Source organism: Ictidomys tridecemlineatus, chromosome 1 (genome assembly GCF_052094955.1).
Source record: "Ictidomys tridecemlineatus isolate mIctTri1 chromosome 1, mIctTri1.hap1, whole genome shotgun sequence".
Classification (NCBI taxonomy): domain Eukaryota; kingdom Metazoa; phylum Chordata; class Mammalia; order Rodentia; family Sciuridae; genus Ictidomys; species Ictidomys tridecemlineatus.
The window spans coordinates 228,204,756-228,225,555 of record NC_135477.1 but is presented as its reverse complement, the minus strand read 5'-3'; the positions used below and the strand labels follow the sequence as shown (position 1 = coordinate 228,225,555).

General features: G+C 41.5%; 1 protein-coding gene across 4 annotated transcripts in view; it reads left to right on the top strand.

The window, feature by feature from the left end:
* The window catches only part of Retreg1 (reticulophagy regulator 1), a 140,557-nt gene that overhangs the window by 36,135 nt on the left and 83,622 nt on the right, over nucleotides 1-20,800 (top strand). For all 4 annotated transcript variants that reach the window (XM_013356119.3, XM_078016768.1, XM_078016774.1 and 1 more), the window contains exons 2-3: nucleotides 5,830-5,936; nucleotides 18,367-18,397. In XM_013356119.3, the coding sequence (XP_013211573.2) occupies nucleotides 5,830-5,936; nucleotides 18,367-18,397 (138 nt within the window). The remainder of the gene's footprint in view (nucleotides 1-5,829; nucleotides 5,937-18,366; nucleotides 18,398-20,800) is intronic.

Below are 20,800 nucleotides of genomic sequence, written 5' to 3'. Positions count from 1 at the left end.
TCATACAAGGGGGGCAAGTAGGATTGTGGGAATAACAATTTTTAGCATTGAAGAATATTTAGGTTTTGGACATAGTCTAGACCATATGTATTTGATACTATTACGAGAAGGGCTAGACCTACAGCTGCTTCACATGCAGCAAATACTAGTAAAATAATGGGAATCATAAATGATAAAGAGAAATGGAAATTTATAATTAAGAGTGAGCATAGGACAAATATTGATAGTATCATTCCTTCTAGGCATAGAAGTGATGATATTAGGTGGGATCGGTAGATAAATATTCCTAGTAGGGATGTAGAGTAAGCTAGAATAGTATTGAGAATAATAATAGGCATTTTGATAATTATGGTAACCCATAATTTAGTGAGTCGAAATCACTCGTTTTATTTTTAAACTAATTATCATATTCAATTCATTCTAGACCCTTTTGGACTCATTCATAGGCTAGTCCGAGAGTAAGAATTAAGACTAAAAGTAAGGCTATAGTTAATATAAGATTAAGATTGTTTGTTTGGGAGGCTCAGGGGAGGGGGAGAAGAAGAGCAATCTCTAGATCAAATAGAAGAAATGTAATTGCAACAAGAAAAAATTTTATTGAGAATGGTAGGCGAGCAGATCCTATAGGGTCAAAGCCGCATTCGTAAGGACTTGCTTTTTCAGCATATACGTTTAGCTGGGGTAGTCAAAATGCTACAGAAATTAATAGTAGAGCAATAAAAGAATTTATAAAGAGGGATATTATAAGGTTTATTATTCTCTTCTGGATTAGTTCCAGAACTATTGATTGGAAGTCAATTGTACTAATTAATACTAAGAGAATATGAGCCTCATCAATAAATAGATACGTATAGGAAGAGTCATACTACGTCTACAAAGTGTCAGTATCATGCGGCTGCTTCAAATCCGAAATGATGGCTTGATGTAAAGTGGAAATTTAGTTGACGAATGAGACATACTAGGAGAAAGGTTGATCCAATAATAACGTGAAGGCCATGGAAGCCTGTGGCTATGAAAAATGTTGAGCCGTATACTCCGTCTGAGATTGTAAAAGAAGTCTCTAAATATTCAGAGGCTTGGAGAAGAGTAAAGTAAAGTCCTAGAGCAATTGTAATTGATAGTGCTTGAACTATATGTTTTCGGTCTCCCTTCTATTAGGCTGTGGTGAGCTCAAGTAATTGAAACTCCCGAAGCTAAAAGAACAGAGGTATTTAATAGTGGAACTTCTAAGGGGTTAAGTGGGTTGATTCCCACTGGAGGTCAGCAACTGCCTAGTTCGGGGGTTGGGGCTAAGCTAGAATGGTAGAATGCTCAGAAAAATCCGGCAAAGAAGAATACTTCTGAAATAATAAATAGTACTATGCCATATCGTAAACCTTTTTGGACAATTGATGTGTGGTGACCTTGAAATGTACCTTCTCGCACGACGTCTTGTCATCATTGGTATATTGTTAGGGTATTAGTTATTAGGCCTAGTGTGAGGAGAAAGGAGGAGTTGAAGTGAAATCATATTACTAGGCCAGACGTTAGGAGTAAGGCGGAGAGGGCCCCTGTTAATGGTCAGGGACTAGGATTAACTATATGGTAGGCGTGGGTTTGGTGGGTCATTAAGTATTATCGTGTAAATAAAGACTTACTAAGAGAGTAAAAACATAAGCTCACCCATTTTAGTGTGTGACTTTTCAGATGCTGTTTCATTCTGTGTATATGTGTGTGTATACATGAGTGTGCAAAGATGAATGAGAAGATATGGACAGTGAGGATATTTGATGACGTTAAGAGTGAAACTATGTTGTTCCCTCTGTTAAAAAGACCTTTTTGGGGAGGGTAAATGCCAATATTTGCAGATGAAATTATATGCTATTTGGGAGTTACTTCAAATAATCTGGCTAGGGAGGGAGGGAGGAGCTTAGTGGGTGGGAAACTAGAAAAAACAAGATTGACCATGAATTGTTGAAACTGGGTTCATTATACTCTGGCCACCTTTTTGTGTATGTTTGAAATTTACCCCAAATTTTTAAAAAACAGCTTCAATTGTAACAGCTCAAGCCTTCCTTAATATTAGGTAGCTCCCCTAATACACGTAAGAAGACGCAAAGGATTTGACTCTACTTTGTGTACAACCAGGGGTATGAAAAAGTGTGCTCTATATGTGTATAAATTGTAATGCATTCTGTTGTCATATATAACAAATCAAAATTTAAGAATAAATAAATAAATTTTTAAAATATATTTTTAAAAATGTATTTAACTCATAAGTGTTTCTAAGATTGTAATTACAAATCACAGGTCTGAATTACTCCACATGAGACAAATCATCTCAAACAGTATTTGAAATTAAAATGCCAAATACAGATTTTTCTAAACACAATTCTTTTTTTTTAATATTAAATTGCATTTTTTTAAAGAGAGGTAGGGGAGAGAGAGAGAGAGAGAGAATATTTATTTCTTAGTTTTTTTTCGGGGGACACAACATCTTTGTTTGTATGTGGTGCTGAGGATCGAACCTGGGCCGCACACATGCCAGGCGAGCGCGCTACCGCTGGAGCCACATCCCCAGTCCCACACAATTCTTTATCTCAAGATTTGTATCTCAAAACATTTTATACTTAATATTTGGGGATGAAGGCGCTCACCTACCAAGTAAACAGCCAAGGAGCCTACAGTTTGGGCATCGTTTTCCCAAGAAATTGTTGGTGTTGCCTTACCAGCAATGGAGGACTCTTAATGACCAGTAAGACCCTTGGCAGAGAAGCCAGCTGGACCCTTATCCAGGACACAGAGGGGACATCCATGGTGTTTTTTTTTTTTTTTTGTCGTTTTTTTTTTTTTAGTTTCTATGGCAATGACCTCCCAATGAGGTCTAAGCTAGGTCTTAGGTTGAAATCCTGTCATTACCTAATTTTTTATTCCTGGAAATTTGGAACTTCCATTAAGAGAATAACTAATTGCTTTCACTTCTTCAGTTGATCTTGTGTTTCTTTCCTTCTTTCTTTCTTTCTTTCTTTCTTTCATTCTTTCTTTCTTTCTTTCTTTCTTTCTTTTTCTTTTCTTTTTTTTAAAAGACACTTAAATGGCTTTCTGGCTGGCTTAAAATACCTTTAAACTCAAGGGAACTTTTGTCTCTTCTAGGGCTTTACCTGACTCTACAAAGGGGGCCATTCTAGTGACATTAATCCTTGCAGGTTTCTTCGAATGTGGTGTGAGCCCATCTGTGACTTGCAGCTCCTCAGTGGGTCACAGTCAGCAGTTAAACAGGCAGAGAGAGAACGGAGTGGAAGACATCAAAAGGCATTATAAGTTGTGAAGATGAATACTGTTTTTCTGAGACTTTGGTTTCATTTGTTTTTTGATGTGAATAAATACCTTGCTGTGGATCACTGTCAACGATTTAAAAACTGCCACTTTAGTATATGATGTGGAAGAGCTGGGACAGCCTAGCACATGGATAACAGCAAGAGTTAATCATAACCTGCTGGTAAAGAGGTAGGCCCCAAGGAAACAGAGCCCAAAACACACCCTGGGCTTAAACCAACCTAAAAGCTGAAATCAGTCAATCAAGCAAGCAACTATGCAGTAGCCCCTTAGTGGAAGGATACTTTTTTGTTGCTGAAGACACAGAGGTTGGCATGGTGGATTGTTTTTTGGTGTCCGTTCCTTCCCTCCATGCTCCGTATTCACCATTTATTGCCTTTTGGTAGCTCAGCGTTTGGTCTACTGTAGGTAATACATCCATATTTATCAGGTACAAATACTAGTAATTAAGACACCTGTTTCAGAGAATTGGGGAGGAGAATTTTTGTTTTAACAAGCTTTCCACGTAGCTAACCTGGTGGCAGTTGTAGACCATTATTTAGGAAGCATAGACCTAGTCCATCTGCTCCTTCCCTGGCCCAGGTTACACATGCTGTTAGCATTTGAACCATGCTAAAAATTGGGTCGCTCCTCTTCTGGTGGAGGGCTTTACCTACAACTCCTGGCATCTCTTACCAAGTTCTCTAAAAACATTCCATGGCCTTCTAGGAGGTGGCATGGATTCCATACTCCTCTCTACACCACCACATTCTCCCAAATGACTCATCATTTTATTTTCTTGCTCTATAGCTTTGGCTTTCTTTCTGTGGCCAGTAGCAGAAAGACCAAACTTGGAGCAGCATATCATTCAGAACCCACCAGCATCTGTTGCCCTCCTGTCCCTTCTGTCTCTTCTCTCTCTCTTCCAATCTCCCAACTCTCTCCTTCTGCTTTCACGTCCTGCTGGGGCCACCCCAGGTTACCCGGGAAGCCACAGACAACTAACCTTCACCAACTCTGGTCTTCTGTTCATGTGTGTCCACCAGGTGGAGCAGCCTCTATCTTTCTCTGAATAACATCCACCCTCCCACACCAAGTTCAAGTGCCACTTTTATAAAATCCTCTTGATTGGGAGTTAATCACTCCTTCCTTGATGCATCTTGCTCTTTGTCCCTATTCTGTAGCAGTAGCCCCTAAGACTGTTGTGGACTTGTTTAACTTCACCCATGTTTGATGGGAGAGTAAGCTGATAGAAGGCAGTTGTTACTGGAGTACTTTGGATCTAGATTGTCTCCCAAAGGTTCCTTGGTTGAAGGCTTGATCCCTAGTGCAGCCATGTTCAAAGGTGGGGTTTGAGAGAGGGATTGGATCCTGAGGGCTCTGACCTCATCAGTGGATTAACCTTTTGAGGAGTTAAAAATGTGAATGGACTCAAGGTGGAGGTGGAACAAAGTTGAGGGCGCAGGTTCCTGGGGACATATCCTTGAGGGCTGTATCTTGTCCCCGTCCCCTTCCTGGATGCCATGAGGGGACAGCTGTCCTCCACCATACACTTCTGCCATGATGTTCTCTCATCTCAGGCCCAAAGCTATGGAACTGGCTAATCATGGACTGAGACCTCTGAAACAATGAGCCCAAACAAACTTCTCCTCCTTTACGTTGTTTTTCTCAGCTATTTTGTTCCAGCGACAAAAAAGCGAACCAGGATCATGCATGTGTCCTTCACTTCACTGTACACCCTTGTCACCATTATTAGACGTTTGTTGAATTGATTTTTGTACGAGTTCTGATGACACCAGTGTTAATATTAACGGGCAGCATGGCCATTTAACTTGTGAGGAGTAGGAGCTTCAGCCTCCAGTCTCGGATGAAGGCTCGAGGCGGCTTGTGACTTCTCTGTCATTCCTTTTCTTCTTAAGCCCAGCCAAAGACAGTCCTGCCAGGTTTGCGACCTGTTCATGGGAAACAATGTTTAGTTTGTTTTTCTTTGGAGACAAGGTGGACAAGGAGGCTGGCATCTTGAAGAGGAAGTATTAGCAAATCTGATCCTCAGTGCCATTTATAAGAGATGGGAGAAGGGGAACTCAGGGAAGTGATTAGGGCATAGACGAAAAACCTCAGAGAACTGTGAGACAGGGGTGTCCAGCCATCCTGTCTGTGGAACGTCCTGCCTTTCGGGCTCTTCAGCCAGCACAAGAGTGCTTCAGGTCACTACCGAACGTACCTGCTGAGGGAGAAGCTTGTCACTGAGGGTCTTGCTGGCTCATTCCCAGGAGAGCAAATCTCCTTCCTGAATTAGAGGTGAGCGGAGAAAGCCCAGCGCAGGATACATGTGTATCAAGGGTGTTTATTTTGCTGGCTTTGGTTATTAAATAATTTTTGTGCAGTTACATCGGGGTGGTTTTTGAAAAGCAAAATCATTATTGAATGCTTTTTTTTTTTATGTTTTGTGTTTTTGGACAGGCCGAAAACCCAATTCTGTTAAAAATGAGATGAAAATCCTCACATTGAAATAATGATGTTTCTCTGTTACAGGTTCCTTGCATTGACTCCATGGAGAGTATATCATCTGATTTCGGTCATGATCCTTGGGCGTGTTATTATGCAAATAATAAAGGATATGGTTTTGTCTAGAACAAGAGGTAAGAACACTCAAGATTTAATTTTTATGGCATTTAATTCTCTCAACTCTGAATGTCTGATTCTTGTGAGGGCACACTAACCAATTATTCCTTTGAATATTCCTTTGAACAGGAAAAGCAATAGATTGTATAGGTACTGATTTTGCTATTTTCAATATAGTAATTTATGTAACTGATTCATAGCTTCAACTACTGCCTTTCCTATTGGCTCTAAGTGCCATTTCAAATACCTCTTTGATATGTAAGTAGGCTGCAGTGAGGATAGCAGTTAAATATTTATTACATCCTACCTGATGAAACTGGTCCACTGGAAAATGGACACGTTTATATAAACATTTTTTCTGCCTCAATGAAGAAAAACAATTGAGGATTTAAAAGCAAACGATAGAGAAAATTTTAAATGAGTAAACAATCATGAAAAATGAATAAATATCAAACATTAATTTTAAAAGTGAGAACTTAACAGTATTTTAAATTTTGCTTAATGTATTTTTGAGTAAGTTAACTGTATTATAAATCAAGCTGTCCATAGTTGGAGGATGCTCTTCCATGAGTGTTTGAGCTAGTTTTTTGTAAGTGGGCAAAAATCCCTCCTGGAAATAATTGAGTCCCATGAAGCCAAATGGAATAGATAGATTTGATAAAAATTAGCCCAGAGGAGATTGTAATCAGGCATTTAATTTTACTGACTATACCCCAACTGGAGACAGAGTTTTGGTTGAGACCCATGTGGACCAATGTGTTTAAGAACTGCCCAGATGTCTCATCCTGGTGGAGATATTGAGGTCCTTTTTGCAGGAGGCATGTTCTGTTCCCTAACACACACATGAGACCAAGAATGCATACAGTTACAGGTTTACCATTGAGACATTCTGTGGATCTGCTTTAAATCTGGTTTACTTAACATCTTTCTTAAACTAAATCATTGTGAAAACAATTTTTAGGAAGTTTGCTTTACATTAGTGTGTTTGCAGATTTGGAAGCAATTCCCTCTTGCCTAGCATCTTGGAAGGTGAAAACATTTGTTTTTGTTCAGTTAATGTGTTTCATGAATCTGAAGATTTCAATTATACTCTTGTATACACACTTCCCTGTCTCCCTCTCTCTCCCTACCCCTTTCTATCAGAGAGCAGGCACTGAACTGCCTCAGCTTCAGCTTGAGCAGGTGCTCACTGATTCTTCCTGCTTGCCACATATGCACTGAGGTCACCTAGAGGCAGAGCATCTATTTCCTTGGTTTTGTGCAAGGCTTCATTCGGTGGTCTACAGCAACTCCTTGTTTCTTCACCATTTTCTCAAATAAACTTTTACAACATGCTCCCCCTCTAGAACCTCTGGGAGGGGAATCCTAGAAGTGACAGCCAGTTGCAAGTTTTTTCAGCAACCATATTATCTTGATAGACCCAGCTGATCCACGGAGGATGCTGAGCATCTTGGTGCTTGGAGTTGTATGACAAATCTGGTCCTCATCTGGGCACAGGTTACAAAGAGTAGAAACACATGGAAGACTAAGACTTGATCTCTGTGTGAGTGGCCAAGTGTGAGAAAAGGGCAGTTAGGGAATCTTTCAGCTTCCATTCTGTGGACCTATGAAGATCTTAAGTTTCTAGTTTGACTTCCTGACTTGATGGGTTACACAAAGGCAGAAACTTCCTTCTCATGAATTATAGGAAAGTTGTACATCACAGAGATTCAGTCCTTTAAAATATTATGGAATTGAAAGAAGGCCAGCCTAAAGAGTCTAATTCTCAGACTGGGTCACTCATTTCTAGCTGTAGAGAAGCCATATAACAGACTGTGTTAGTTTCCTGTTGCTGCTGTAACAAAATACCACCAACGCTATGGCTCAAAACAAAGAAAGTTCTTCTCTTGCAGTTCTGGATGCCACTTGTCCAAGTTGGTATTGTTGAACCAAAATCAAGGAGTCAGAGATCTGGATGCCCTCTGGAGGCTTTAGTGAAGAATCTGGCCTTTCCTAGCTTCTGGTGGGTTCTGTCTGTTATCTATCCTCCTCAGCCTGTCTCTACCAAGGGCACTTGTGATTGGATTGCCTTTTGCACCCACCCGGGTGGCAGGTGATCTGCTCATCTCATGTTCCTTAACCCAATCACATCTGCAAGGCTCTCTTTCTATATGAACTCACATTCCCAGATTCCAGGGATGAAGATTTGATATCTTCAGGACTGTGACTAGGCCTACTTTACCACCAGAACCTCTTTATCCTGCTAAATGGGGGAACCATGCTCACACCAGGGGGTTGTATGAGGGGCAGTTAAGAGCGTGGAACAGAAGTACTTTTGGATGCTTCAGATGATCTGGAGTCTCAAGGAAGACATTATACAGCAAATTCAGACAATGAAAAATCACTTTGACAATGAATTACATAAACAAATCCAAGAAGCAAAAGATCAACTCTATAGGGAGATAGAGGATATAAAAAACAAACAAACAGAAATCCTGGAAATGCAGGAAACAATAAACCAAATTAAAAACTCAAATGAGAGTATTACAAGCAGAGAAGAACACTTAGAAGATAGAACTTCAGACAACGAAGACAAAGTTTTTCAACTTGAAAAGAACATAGACAGCTCAGCAAGAATGTTAAGAAATCATGAGCAGAACATCCAAGAATTATGGGATAACATCAAGAAACCAAACCTAAGAGTTATTGGGATACAAGAGGGTATAGAGGTCCAAACCAAGGGAATGAGCAATCTATTCAATGAAATAAAACTAGAAAACTTCCCAGACTTAAAGAATGAAAAAGAAATCCAAATACTAGAAGCCTACAGGACACCAAATGTACAAAATCATAAGAGATCCACACCAAGACACATAATAATGAAGATGCCCAACATACAGAATAAGGAGAGAATCTTAAAAGCCACAAGAGAGAGGAAACAGATTACATTTAGGGGTAAACCAATCAGGATAACTGCTGATCTTTCAACACAGACTCTGAAAGCTAGAAGAGCCTGAGCCTGGAACAACATATTTCAAACGCTGAAAGAAAAAGGGTTCCAACCAAGAATCATGTATCCAGCGAAATTTAAGCTTCAGGATTGAAGATGAAATGAGAATCTTCCACAACAAACAAAAGTTAAAAGAATTTGCAGCTAGAAAACCAGCTCTTCAAAACATCCTTGGCAAAAAATTACAGGAAGAGGAAATGAAAAATAACAATGAAAACCAACAGCAGGACGTAGTACAGTAAAGGAAAAACTAAGCACAGAGGAAAAACAAATCCTGTTAAGTAACAAACATAACCAAATATGGCTGGAAATACAAACCATATCTCAATAGTAATCCTAAATGTTAATGGCTTAAATGCACCAATCAAAAGACATAGGCTAGTAGAATGGATTAAAAAAAAAGATCCAACAATATGCTGCCTACAGGAGACTCATCTGATAGGAAAAGACATACACAGACTGAAGGTGAAAGGTTGGGAAAAATCATATCACTCATACGGACCCCGGAAGCAAGCAGGGGTGTCCATACTTGTATCAAATAAAATAGACTTCAAGCCAAAGTTAATCAAAATGGATAAACAAGGACACTGCATACTGCTCAAGGGAACCATACACCAACAAGACTTGATGATCATTAATATATATACACCCCAAACAATGGTGCAGCTACGTTCATCAAACAAACTCTTCTCAAATTCAAGAGTCTAATAGACCACAACACAATAATCATGGGAGATTTTAACACACCTCTCTCACCACTGGACAGATCTTCCAAACAAAAGTTGAATAAAGAAACCATAGAGCACAATAATACAATTAATAATTTAGACTTAATTGATATATACAGAGTATACCACCCAACATCAAGCGGATACACTTTCTTCTCAGCAGCACATGGATCCTTCTCAAAAATAGACCATATATTATGTCACAGGGAAAATCTTAGCAATTACAAAGGAGTTGAGATACTACCATGCATTTTATCTGATCATAATGGAATGAAATTGGAAATCAATAATAAAATGAGAAAGAAAAACTCCTACATCACATGGAGATTAAACAATATGCTACTGAATGAACAAAGGGTTACAGAAGACATCAAAGAGGAAATTAAAAAATTCTTAGAGGTAAACAAAAACTCAGACACAACATATCGAAATCTCTGGGACACTATGAAAGCAGTACTAAGAGGAAAATTAATTTCATGGAGTTCATTCCTTAAAAGAAAGAAAAGCCAACAAATAAATGACCTCACACTATACCTCGAAGCCTTAGAAAAAGAAGAACAAATCAGCAGCAAATACAGTAGAAGGCAAGAAATAATTAAAATTAGAGCTGAAATCAATGAAATCAAAACAAAAGAAACAATAAAAAAATTGACAAAACTGAAAGTTGGTTCTTTGAAAAAATAAATAAGATTGATAGACCACTAGCCACGCTAACAAAGAGAAGAAGAGAGAGAACCCAAATTACTAGCTTACGGGATGAAAAAGGCAACATCACAACAGACAATTCAGAAATACAGAAGATAATTAGAAATTATTTTGAAACCCTATACTCTAATAAAATAGAAGATAGTGAAGGCATCAATAAATTCCTTAAGACATATGAACTACCCAGATTGAGTCAGGAAGATAAAACAACCTAAACAGACCAATATCGAGTGAGGAAATAGAAGAAGCCATCAAAAGCCTACCAACCAAGAAAAGCCCAGGACCGGATGGATATACAGCAGAGTTTTACAAGAACTTTAAAGAAGAATTAATACCAATACTCCACAATCTATTTCAGGAGATAGAAAAAAGAGGGAGAACTTCCAAATTCATTCTATGAGGCCAATATCTCCCTGATCCCCAAACCAGATAAAGACACCTCAAAGAAAGAAAACTACAGACCAATATCCCTAATTAATTTAGATGCAAAAATCCTCAATAAAATTCTGGCAAATCGTATACAAAAATATATCAAAAAGATTGTGCACCATGATCAAGTAGGATTCATCCCTGGGATGCAAGGCTGGTTCAATATACGGAAATCAATAAACGTTATTCACCACATCAATAGACTTAAAGATAAGAACCATATGATCACCTCGATAGGTGCAGAAAAAGCATTCGACAAAGTACAGCATCCCTTTATGTTCAAAACATTAGAAAAACTAGGGATAACAGGAACTTACCTCAACATTATAAAAGCTATATATGCTAAGCCTCAGGCTAGCATCATTCTAAATGGAGAAAAACTGAAGGCATTCCCTCTAAAATCTGGAACAAGACAGGGATGCCCTCTCTCACCACTTCTATTCAATATAGTTCTCGAAATACTGGCCAGAGCAATTAGACAGATAAAAGAAATTAAAGGCATTAAGATAGGAAAAGAAGAACTTAAATTATCACTATTTGCAGATGATATGATCCTATACCTAGAAGACACAAAAGGGTCTACAAAGAAACTACTAGAACTAATAAATGAATTCAGCAAAGTGGCAGGATATAAAATCAACACACATAAATCAAAGGCATTCCTGTATTTCAGCAACAAATCTTCTGAACTGGAAAACTACCCCATTCACAATATCCTCAAAAAAAATAAAATACTTGGGAATAAACCTAACAAAAGAGGTGAAAGACTTATACAATGAAAACTACAGAACCCTAAAGAGAGAAATAGAAGATCTTAGAAGATGGAAAAACATATCCCGTTCATGGATAGGTAGAACTAACATCATCAAAATGGCGATATTACCAAAAGTTCTCTATAGGCTTAATGCAATGCCAATCAAAATCTCAATGGCATTCCTTGTAGAAATACATAAAGTAATCATGAAATTCATATGGAAAAATAAAAGACCCAGAATAGCAAAAGCAATTCTAAGCAGGAAGTGTGAGTCAGGAGGTATAGCGATACCAGATTTCAAACTTTACTACAGAGCAACAGTAACAAAAACAGCATGGTACTGGTACCAAAACAGGTGGGTGGACCAATGGTATAGAATAGAGGACACAGAAACTAATCCACAAAATTACAACTATCTTATATTCGATAAAGGGGCTAAAAGCATGCAATGGAGGAAGGATAGCATCTTCAACAAATGGTGCTGGGAAAACTGGAAATCCATATGCAACAAAATGAAACTGAATCCCCTTCTCTCGCCATGCACAAAAGTTAACTCAAAATGGATCAAGGACCTTGATATCAAATCAGAGACTATGCGTCTGATAGAAGAAAAGGTTGGCTCCGATCTATATATTGTGGGGTCGGGCTCCAAATTCCTTAATAGGACACACATAGCCCAAGAGTTAATAACAAGAATCAACAAATGGGACTTACTTAAACTAAAAAGTTGTTTCTCAGCAAGAGAAACAATAAGAGAGGTAAACAGGGAGCCTACATCATGGGAACAAATTTTTACTCCTCACACTTCAGATAGAGCCCTAATATCCAAAGTATACAAAGAACTCAAAAAATTAAACAATAAGAAAACAAATAACCCAATCAACAAATGGGCCAAAGACCTGAACAGACACTTCTCAGAGGAGGACATACAATCAATCAACAAGTACATGAAAAAATGCTCACCATCTCTAGCAGTCAGAGAAATGCAAATCAAAACCACCCTAAGATACCATCTCACTCCAGTAAGATTGGTAGCCATTCTGAAGTCAAACAACAAGTGTTGGCGAGGATGTGGGGAAAAGGGTACACTTGTACATTGCTGGTGGGACTGCAAACTGGTGCAGCCAATTTGGAAAGCAGTATGGAGATTCCTGGGAGAGCTTGGAATGGAACCACCATTTGACCCAGCTATTGCCCTTCTCGGACTATTCCCTGAGGAACTTAAAAGAGCATACTACAGGGATACTGCCACATCGATGTTCATAGAAGCACAATTCACAATAGCTAGATGTGGAACCAACCCAGATGCCCTTCAATAGATGAATGGATAAAAAAAAATGTGGCATTTATACACAATAGAGTACTACGCAGCACTAAAAAAATGACAAAATCATGGAATTTGCAGGGAAATGGATGGCACTAGAGCAGATTATGCTTAGTGAAGATAGCCAATCCCTAAAAAACAAATGCCAAATGTCTTCTTTGATATAATGAGAGCAACTAAGAACAGAGCAGGGAGGAAGAGCAGGAGGAAAAGATTAACATTAAACAGAGACATGAGGTGGGAGGGAAAGGGAGAGAAAAGGGAAATTGCATGGAAATGGAAGGAGACCCTCTATGTTATATAAAATTACATATAAGGGGTTGTGAGGGGAATGGGGAAAAAAACAAGGAGAGAAATGAATTACAGTAGATGGGGTAGAGAGAGAAGATGGGAGGGGAGGGGAGGGGGGTAGTAGAGGATAGGAAAGGTAGCAGAATACAACAGTTACTAATAGGGCATTATGTAAAAATGTGGATGTGTAACCGAAGTGATTCTGCAATCTTTATAATGTTTTGAACAACCAATAAGATAAAATAAATTAAAAAAAAAAAAGAACTTTTGGCACAGCGGCCTCTCCTCTGCTGGCTGACACAGATTCAGGAGAGCATGGTGTCTGTTCACTGGTTAGTCAGTCTGGGTTGAGTGCCTTCTCTGCCAGGGCCTTGTGTAGGCGCTGGCTTCCATGGGGATCCAGACACGCCAGGCTCCCTGCCCAAGCAGAGCTCTTATGGTCTGCCTTGGGGGACCTGCCTTTGTCTCAGGCCTGCCTTTCTCTCAGGGTTTCCACTAGGTGACATTGCTTTGAATACAGCATTTCTCTGTAAGAAAGAAGGAAAAGGAAGATGGAATTCATTGCTGTGCTTTCCCAGAGCTCCCCAGTCTGCCACTGAGAAACCCTGGTGGCTCCTCAGCCTCCTTTAGAGAGTCTTTAGAACAAAGACCCCATTGAGCTGGTGAATGGCTGGCTGAGCCTGTTGGTGGGGGCTTCCAGCACAGTGCACTGCCACGATGCCCAGTCCCAGGGAGGCACAGAATCGCTCCAAGTTGGATGCAGATGTGGTTCTGGGAGTTCCGTGGCTTCAGTCAGAGCCGTCAGCCACTCTTGGCAGATAGCTGGCTCGTGTCCACTACAGCACCGGGGAAGACTAGGCCGCAGGGCTGCCGGCAGCTCTGCCACTCCCCCCTCTCTTGGCTTCCCTGCTCCCCACATTTGTGACTGAAGATGTTCACGAACTTCATATACCACTCTCCCAGTTGTTATCTTCTTTAAACCCTCTGACCGAATCTTCAAGTGCTGTGTTATTACCTTGGTGCATGTTGCAGAGCAGCTCTGGCTGGGAATTTTCTTGATGCCTGAACATCTGCACCTAGTGACTAGTCCCCCATCACCTTCCCCCTAGGACCTGGCAACCACCTTTCTTTCTTTTTCAAAAATTTTTATTGGTGAGTCTTAATTATACAGATTGGTGGGTTTTCTCGTGGGATGTTTGTACATACATAAAAATGTAATTTGATCGATTACCACTCTATTTTCTGCTTCTGTGAGTTGGGGTACTCCTAGTTATGATGTTTGGTACCATCCTAGGTGCTTAATATGAAATAGAAAGCAGTTGGGATGGGGGAGCAGAGTTACCACCCAATGAGTGAGCTTTTGTGAAACCTAAGGGAACCCCCATCCTATTGTGAGTGGCTGGTCTGCGTAGGCCACGCTCTGCAGCAGATCTCTCTCCTTTCTCTCTTTAACAGGCTCCTGGAGCACATGTGCCCCTGTGTTAACCCATCATTTCCGCTCTGGGGAATTCTTCTGTGCCATGGAGAACTCTTCTCCCATTCCTAAACTTGATCCTACCACCTTTTTTTTTCTCCCCATTGCAGTAGACCCAGCCACTTCCACCCCAGGCTCTCTTTAAGATCTTTAGCTACAGCTCTGTGGATAGAAAAAGGGCTTAGCCAGTGTCCCCCTCACTCCCCAGGGCTACCAGTGGGAAGCATTTGCAACCACTATCCCTTTAGGCCTTCTCCCTTCTGCTGCTATGAAATAGGGATATGTAGGGCTTGTGGTCCACTTAGATCTTCATGCACTTTCCATTGATTGTGGTTCTCTCTGGCTCAGATGATGGCTGGATGGTCACCTGCTAGGTAGCTTCATCTTTGATCTTAGCCTTTGGAAGGTACTGTAGGTCCACCATTTATAAAGCCTGAAATTCAATTGCCACTGCACCTACCCTCCCTGGCTCCTTGCTCCTGCTGAGCTGGCTCGGGGACTCTTGATTTACTCTTCCTGCTCAGCCCCTTGCCTCTCATACTATCCCTCAGCCCCTTCTCTGCTCATTCCCCCAGTCTGTGCTCAAAGACTGTAGAGATTCTGTCCTTGCTATTTGTAGTGTCCTTGATCCCTTGTCCACCAACCATACTTATTCCACCATGTTAAATAACAAGACAAGCAAGCACACTAGCATCCCGTACCACCGTCTGCCTTCCCGACTCTTGGCAGCAGAGCTGTTATGGAAATGTCATGTGTCAAGGTGTGCTGATGTCTGTAGAATTGAGTCCATCCAGCTCCCAACTCCAGTTGGGACCTCACTCTTGCTCACAATTGCCTGAGTTCTCTCCTGTTGTTAATTTGCTTTTATATGCCACCTAACGCCAAAGAATTTGAAGGGACATATAAGGGACATAAAACATAATGCTGTTTACAAGAGGTCTATCAGAGGAGCAGAAGTCCAACAGAGTAACATTTCTGAGCAACAGGTTTATCCCCTTGCTTACAGGCAACCAAGGCAAAAAGGAAATCAGATTAATTGTGCAATTCTCCCATGTAAGTACTAACCAGGCCTGACCCTGCTTAGCTTCTGATATCAGAAAGATGGGGCATGTTCAGGGTGGTAGGTAGGGCTGTAGACTTAATTGCACAGTTCTAGTGGTCTGAGGAAATGCAGAAAACAGTTTTGAGAAACTTTTTCCTGGAAGTTAACTTATCACCTGGACCTTTGATAGGGGATTGTGAAGAACATAAGGACGACACCTTTGACCCTTTGTCTGATGGACCATGCAGAAATGTTCTCATGGCCATTTATTATTTTGAGTATAATATTAAGACTCGGTCACCAGGTGTGCTGGCACATGCCTATAGTCCCAGGGACTCCAAAGATGAGGCAGGAGAATCTCAAGTTTGAGACTAGCCTCAGCAATTTAGTGAGACTCTCACTCAAAAATAATAATAATAAAAAAAACAACTCGGAATAACTCGGTGATACAGCACCCCAGGTTCATTCTCTAGGGCTGCAAAAAACAAACAAACAAACAAAAAATGAGCCACTGAAGACAGTCACTGGAGATTTTAAAAAGCAAATTATATGCATGTCTATATACTTTCATTTGTGCTTGTACCTAAAGAATAACTAGATATAAGCTAGTTGAAATTTTGTGGATTGGTCTCTGTGTCCTCTATTCTGTACCATTGGTCTACCTGCCTTTTTTGGTACCAGTACCATGCTGTTTTTGTTACTATTGCTCTATAGTATAGTTTGAAATCTGGTATCGCTATACCACCTGTTTCACCCTTCTTGTTTAGAAAAACTGGAAATCCATATGCAACAAAATGAAACTGAATCCCTTTCTCTCACCATGCACAAAAGTTAACTCAAAATGGATCAAGGAGCTAGGAATCAAACCAGAGACTCTGCATGTAATAGAAGAAAAAGTTGGCCCTAATCTCCATCTTGTAGGGTCGGGCTCCAAATTCCTTAATAGGACATCTATAGCACAAGAGTTAAAATCAAGAATCAACAAATGGGACATATTCAAACTAAGAAGTTTTTTCTCAGCAAGAGAAATAATAAGTGAGGTAAATAGGGAGCCTACATCCTGGGAACAAATTTTTACCCCTCACACTTCAGATAGAGTGCTAATCTCCAGAGTATACAAAGAACTCAAAACGTTAAACAACAAAAAAACCAAATAACCCAATCAACAAATGGGTCAAAGATCTAAACAGACACTTCACAGAGGAGAATATACAATCGATTAACAAGAACACACAAAAAAATGCTCACCATCTCTAGCTATCAGAGAAATGCAAATTAAAACCACTCTAAGATACCATCTCACTCCAGTAAGAATGGCAGCCATTATGAATTCAAACAATAACAAGTGCTGGCGAGGATGTGGGGAAAAAGGTACACTTGTACATTGCTGGTGGGACTGCAAACTGGTGCAGCCAATTTGGAGGGAAGTATGGAGATTCCTTGGAAAGCTGGGAATGGAACCACCATTTGACCCAGCTATTCCCCTTCTCGGACTATACCCAAAAGACCTAAAAAAAGCATACTACAGGGACACAGCTACATCAATGTTAATAGCAGCACAATTCACAATAGCTAGACTGTGGAACCAACCCAGATGCCCTTCAACAGATGAAGGGATTAAAAAATGTGGCATTTATACACAATGGAATATTACGCAGCATTAAAAAATAACAAAATCGTGGCATTTTCAGGGAAATGGATGGCACTAGAGCAGATTATGCTAAGCGAAGTTAGCCAATCCCTAAAAAAACAAATGTCTTCTCTGATATAAGGGAGGTGACTCAAAACAGAGTAGGAAGGAAGAGCATGAGAAGAAGGTTACCACGAAATAAGGAAAACAGGAGGGAGGGAAAGGGAGGGAGAAGGGGAATTGCACGGAAGACGGAAGGAGACCCTCATGGGATCACAAAATACATATATGATGGTGGGAGGGGGAAGGGAAGAAAAAAAAAGGGAGAGAGAGAGATAAGTGTCACAGTAGAATGGGTAGAGAATAGTGAGGGGAGGGGAGGGGAGGGGGGATAGGGAGGGCAGCAGAATACAACTGACACTAGGATTGGTGTATGTATACACATGGATGTATAACAATGTGATCCTGCAATCTGTGCACGTGGAAAAATGAGAATTCATACCCTATTTGAATCAAATGTATGATATGTCAAGATCACTGTATTGTCTTGAGCAACTAATAAAAAAAAAAAAGAATGACTAGATAAAAATCTCCCTTTTCCAGTCACAGTTGTCTCAGTTTGCCAGGATGATGCCAAGACTCACCTTCAATGCCACCTCTATTATTCATGCTCCCTGGAGCAGCCACATAATCTCTCCCCCGGAACCTCATGGTTACTCCTCCTCTTGTGCAGTTCCTGCTCTGCCTCTCTAGGTTCACATTTACTGGAGCACACATTTGGTCTGCCACATTGGACAGTGAAGCCCCCGAAGCAGGAACTGTGTGTGTGCTGGAGCATTCCATCCCTCAGGGCACCGGCTCAACTGTTTTGCATGTAGTAGGATTCCACTAACTTTTTTTGTGAATTAACTGCCTGAATTAGCCTTGGCACCAGCAGTATACCTCATAAGATCTGATAGTTTGCAGCGCCTGAAGATCTCAAGGTTCCACTTGACATATCTCGTAAATATTTTTAAGTTGGGAAATGCCTCAGGAGAGCGCAGCTTGGTTAAGTCTCTCATTTTCCTTCTCCCTCTTGCAGGTGCACAGTTGTGGAGAAGCCTCAGCGAAAGGTAGGAGACTTTCTTTCAATGATATGGCTAGTGGAGGGGAGGGTGGGTGGGGGGATGGAGCTGCCTGGACGTGGCTTTGACATCATATTTTTAGTGACGGGGGGATCTAAGTCCTATAGTAATTTGCAGGAGTGGAAAAATAAAAATACAGTGAAACTGAGAACAAGATAAAACTGGGACTCATTTAGGAAATGGTTCACATTTTGTCTTAATATTGGGGACCTTGTGTGGGGAGTGCATCGTGCATGGGGGTTTGGAAGTGAAGGGAGGGACACATTTCACTTTGGGACTTCCTTTGAGGCTTCGTTTTTGGGGTGTGGACAGTGCTGCAGTGGTGGGGATGGAGAACTCTGCTGGAATGTTCCCGAGGGTTAGACATGCTGTCCATCTAGAGGACTTTGGAGTGGGGGAGAAGATGGGGAGGGGTGAGCGGCTGGCAGGTGAAGTGCAGTGGAAACTGAGCAGCTGCTGACCGCACGCCTGCCACGACCAGACCTCGGCCCACTTCATCTGGCATCATCTGCTGGCAGCAGGAAGGGCCTGCTCCGGTGGACGAGGACAGGGTTGCTGCAGGTGATGAGGGTTCACTTCACCCCTTGGACACGTGGGAAGCAGGAAACTGAGGACAGTGTGGGGATCAGTCTGCAGGGAAAGGAATGTGTGTAGGGATTGGTTTTTTAAAAAAACCTTCTGCCTTAAAATACATATTTGTATGACTTAGAAAGGATGGTTGGGGTACTGGCCTTGCGTCAAGTGGACGTCATGAACTGGGTGTGTGAAAAGGACGACAAAATAATGTCACGAAAACTCCAACACAAATCATTGCCTTTGCCAGGCGCAGGCCCCATTGCTGACATCTGGCTTCAGCATGGGGATGGGTTTCAGGTCATGAAGCAAAGCCGGGTGCTCGGATGGACCTGAGTCCCTGCCTTTTTCAGGGGTTCCTTAGTTCTTACCTAATGCTGCTTTGCGGTTCCAGCGTCCCACGCGGGACATCACGCTGGGCTAGCGGTTCTGTCTCCTCAGGCTCTTCTGGGCCACAATGGTTTTCAGACTTCCCTTATTTTTGCTGATCTTGATGTTTTTGAGGAGCACTGGTCAGGTACACCATAGGAGGCCTGTTGTGGTTCAGATGTGAGGTTCCCCGCAAAGCCCACGTGGGAGACAATGCAAGAAGGCTTAGAGGTGAAATGACTGGGTCATGCAAGTTTTAACCTGATCAGTAAATGAGTCGCCAGATGGGATTAGCTGGGTGATAAGCAGGCAGGTAGGGTGTGGCTGGCGGAGGTGATCTCTGGGGGTGTGCCTTTAGGGTTTATATTTTGTCCCTGGCAAGTGGAGCTGTTTGTCTGTCTCTCTCTGCTTCTTAGTGTCATCTCCTGAGTCCCTTCCTCCCCCACCCCCTTCTGCCATGATGTTCTTCCTGACCTCTGACCCACAGCAATGGAGCCGGCCATCTGTGGACTGAGACCCCTGAAACCCTGAGCCCCAAGTAAACTTTTCCTCCTCTAAAATCGTTCCTGTCTTTTGGTCGCAGCAGCAAAAGAGCTGCCTAAAACGAGGCCCCTCTGGAAACCTGTCTGCTGTGTTTCTCGTGGCTGGACTGGGGTGACATGTTTGGGAGGAGCATGGAAGCCAGGGGCCATTTTCATCACACCGTGACAAGGGGATATGCTGTCAGCAGGATCAGGGCTTGACTTTAGCCTGACTGCCTGGCTGAGTCATGGTGCAGCTGCCTCCGGCTGGTTCTCTGTGAAGCAGAAGAATCTATCTGGGAAGTGAAGGTTAGATCAGAAGGTGGCAGAGAGAGCACAGCCAGGGACCAGAATCTGAGTGTAAGGACAGTCCACGGAGGTAGCTCCCCAGGGCCTGTTCCTAGTCTCGCCCCCCCCCCCCCCATCATGAATGTGCTGGGCTGTCCTGGGTCTTTATCTTAGGCTCTCTGTACCTGGGTTTTCCCATTCATCAGATGGCAGAACTGAGGCTTATTCTCTAGTTGTGGTTGGGAGAAGGTTAGACCACGTGAGCTGCTTGAATTCAGGATTTAAAAAAAAAAAAAAAAAAAACCTGGGGCTGGGGCTGTAGCTCAGTGGCAGAGCACTTACTTTCCCTGTGTGAGGCACTGAGTTGAATCCTTAGTACCACATAATAAGCAAACAAAACAAAGGCATTCTGTCCATCTACAACTACAACAAGATTAAAAAACAAACAAAAACCTGTGATTTTTCTGATGCAGAATCCTTTCAGATTCACGTTTACTCAATTTGACCAGTGTCATCCCTTGATATGATTTGAACGTGTCCCTTAAAGTTCATGTGTCAGAAACCTAATCCCCAGTGCAACAGTTGTTAGGTGCTGGGACCTCACTGGAGGAGGTCATGAGGCCCCCACCTCAAGAATGGC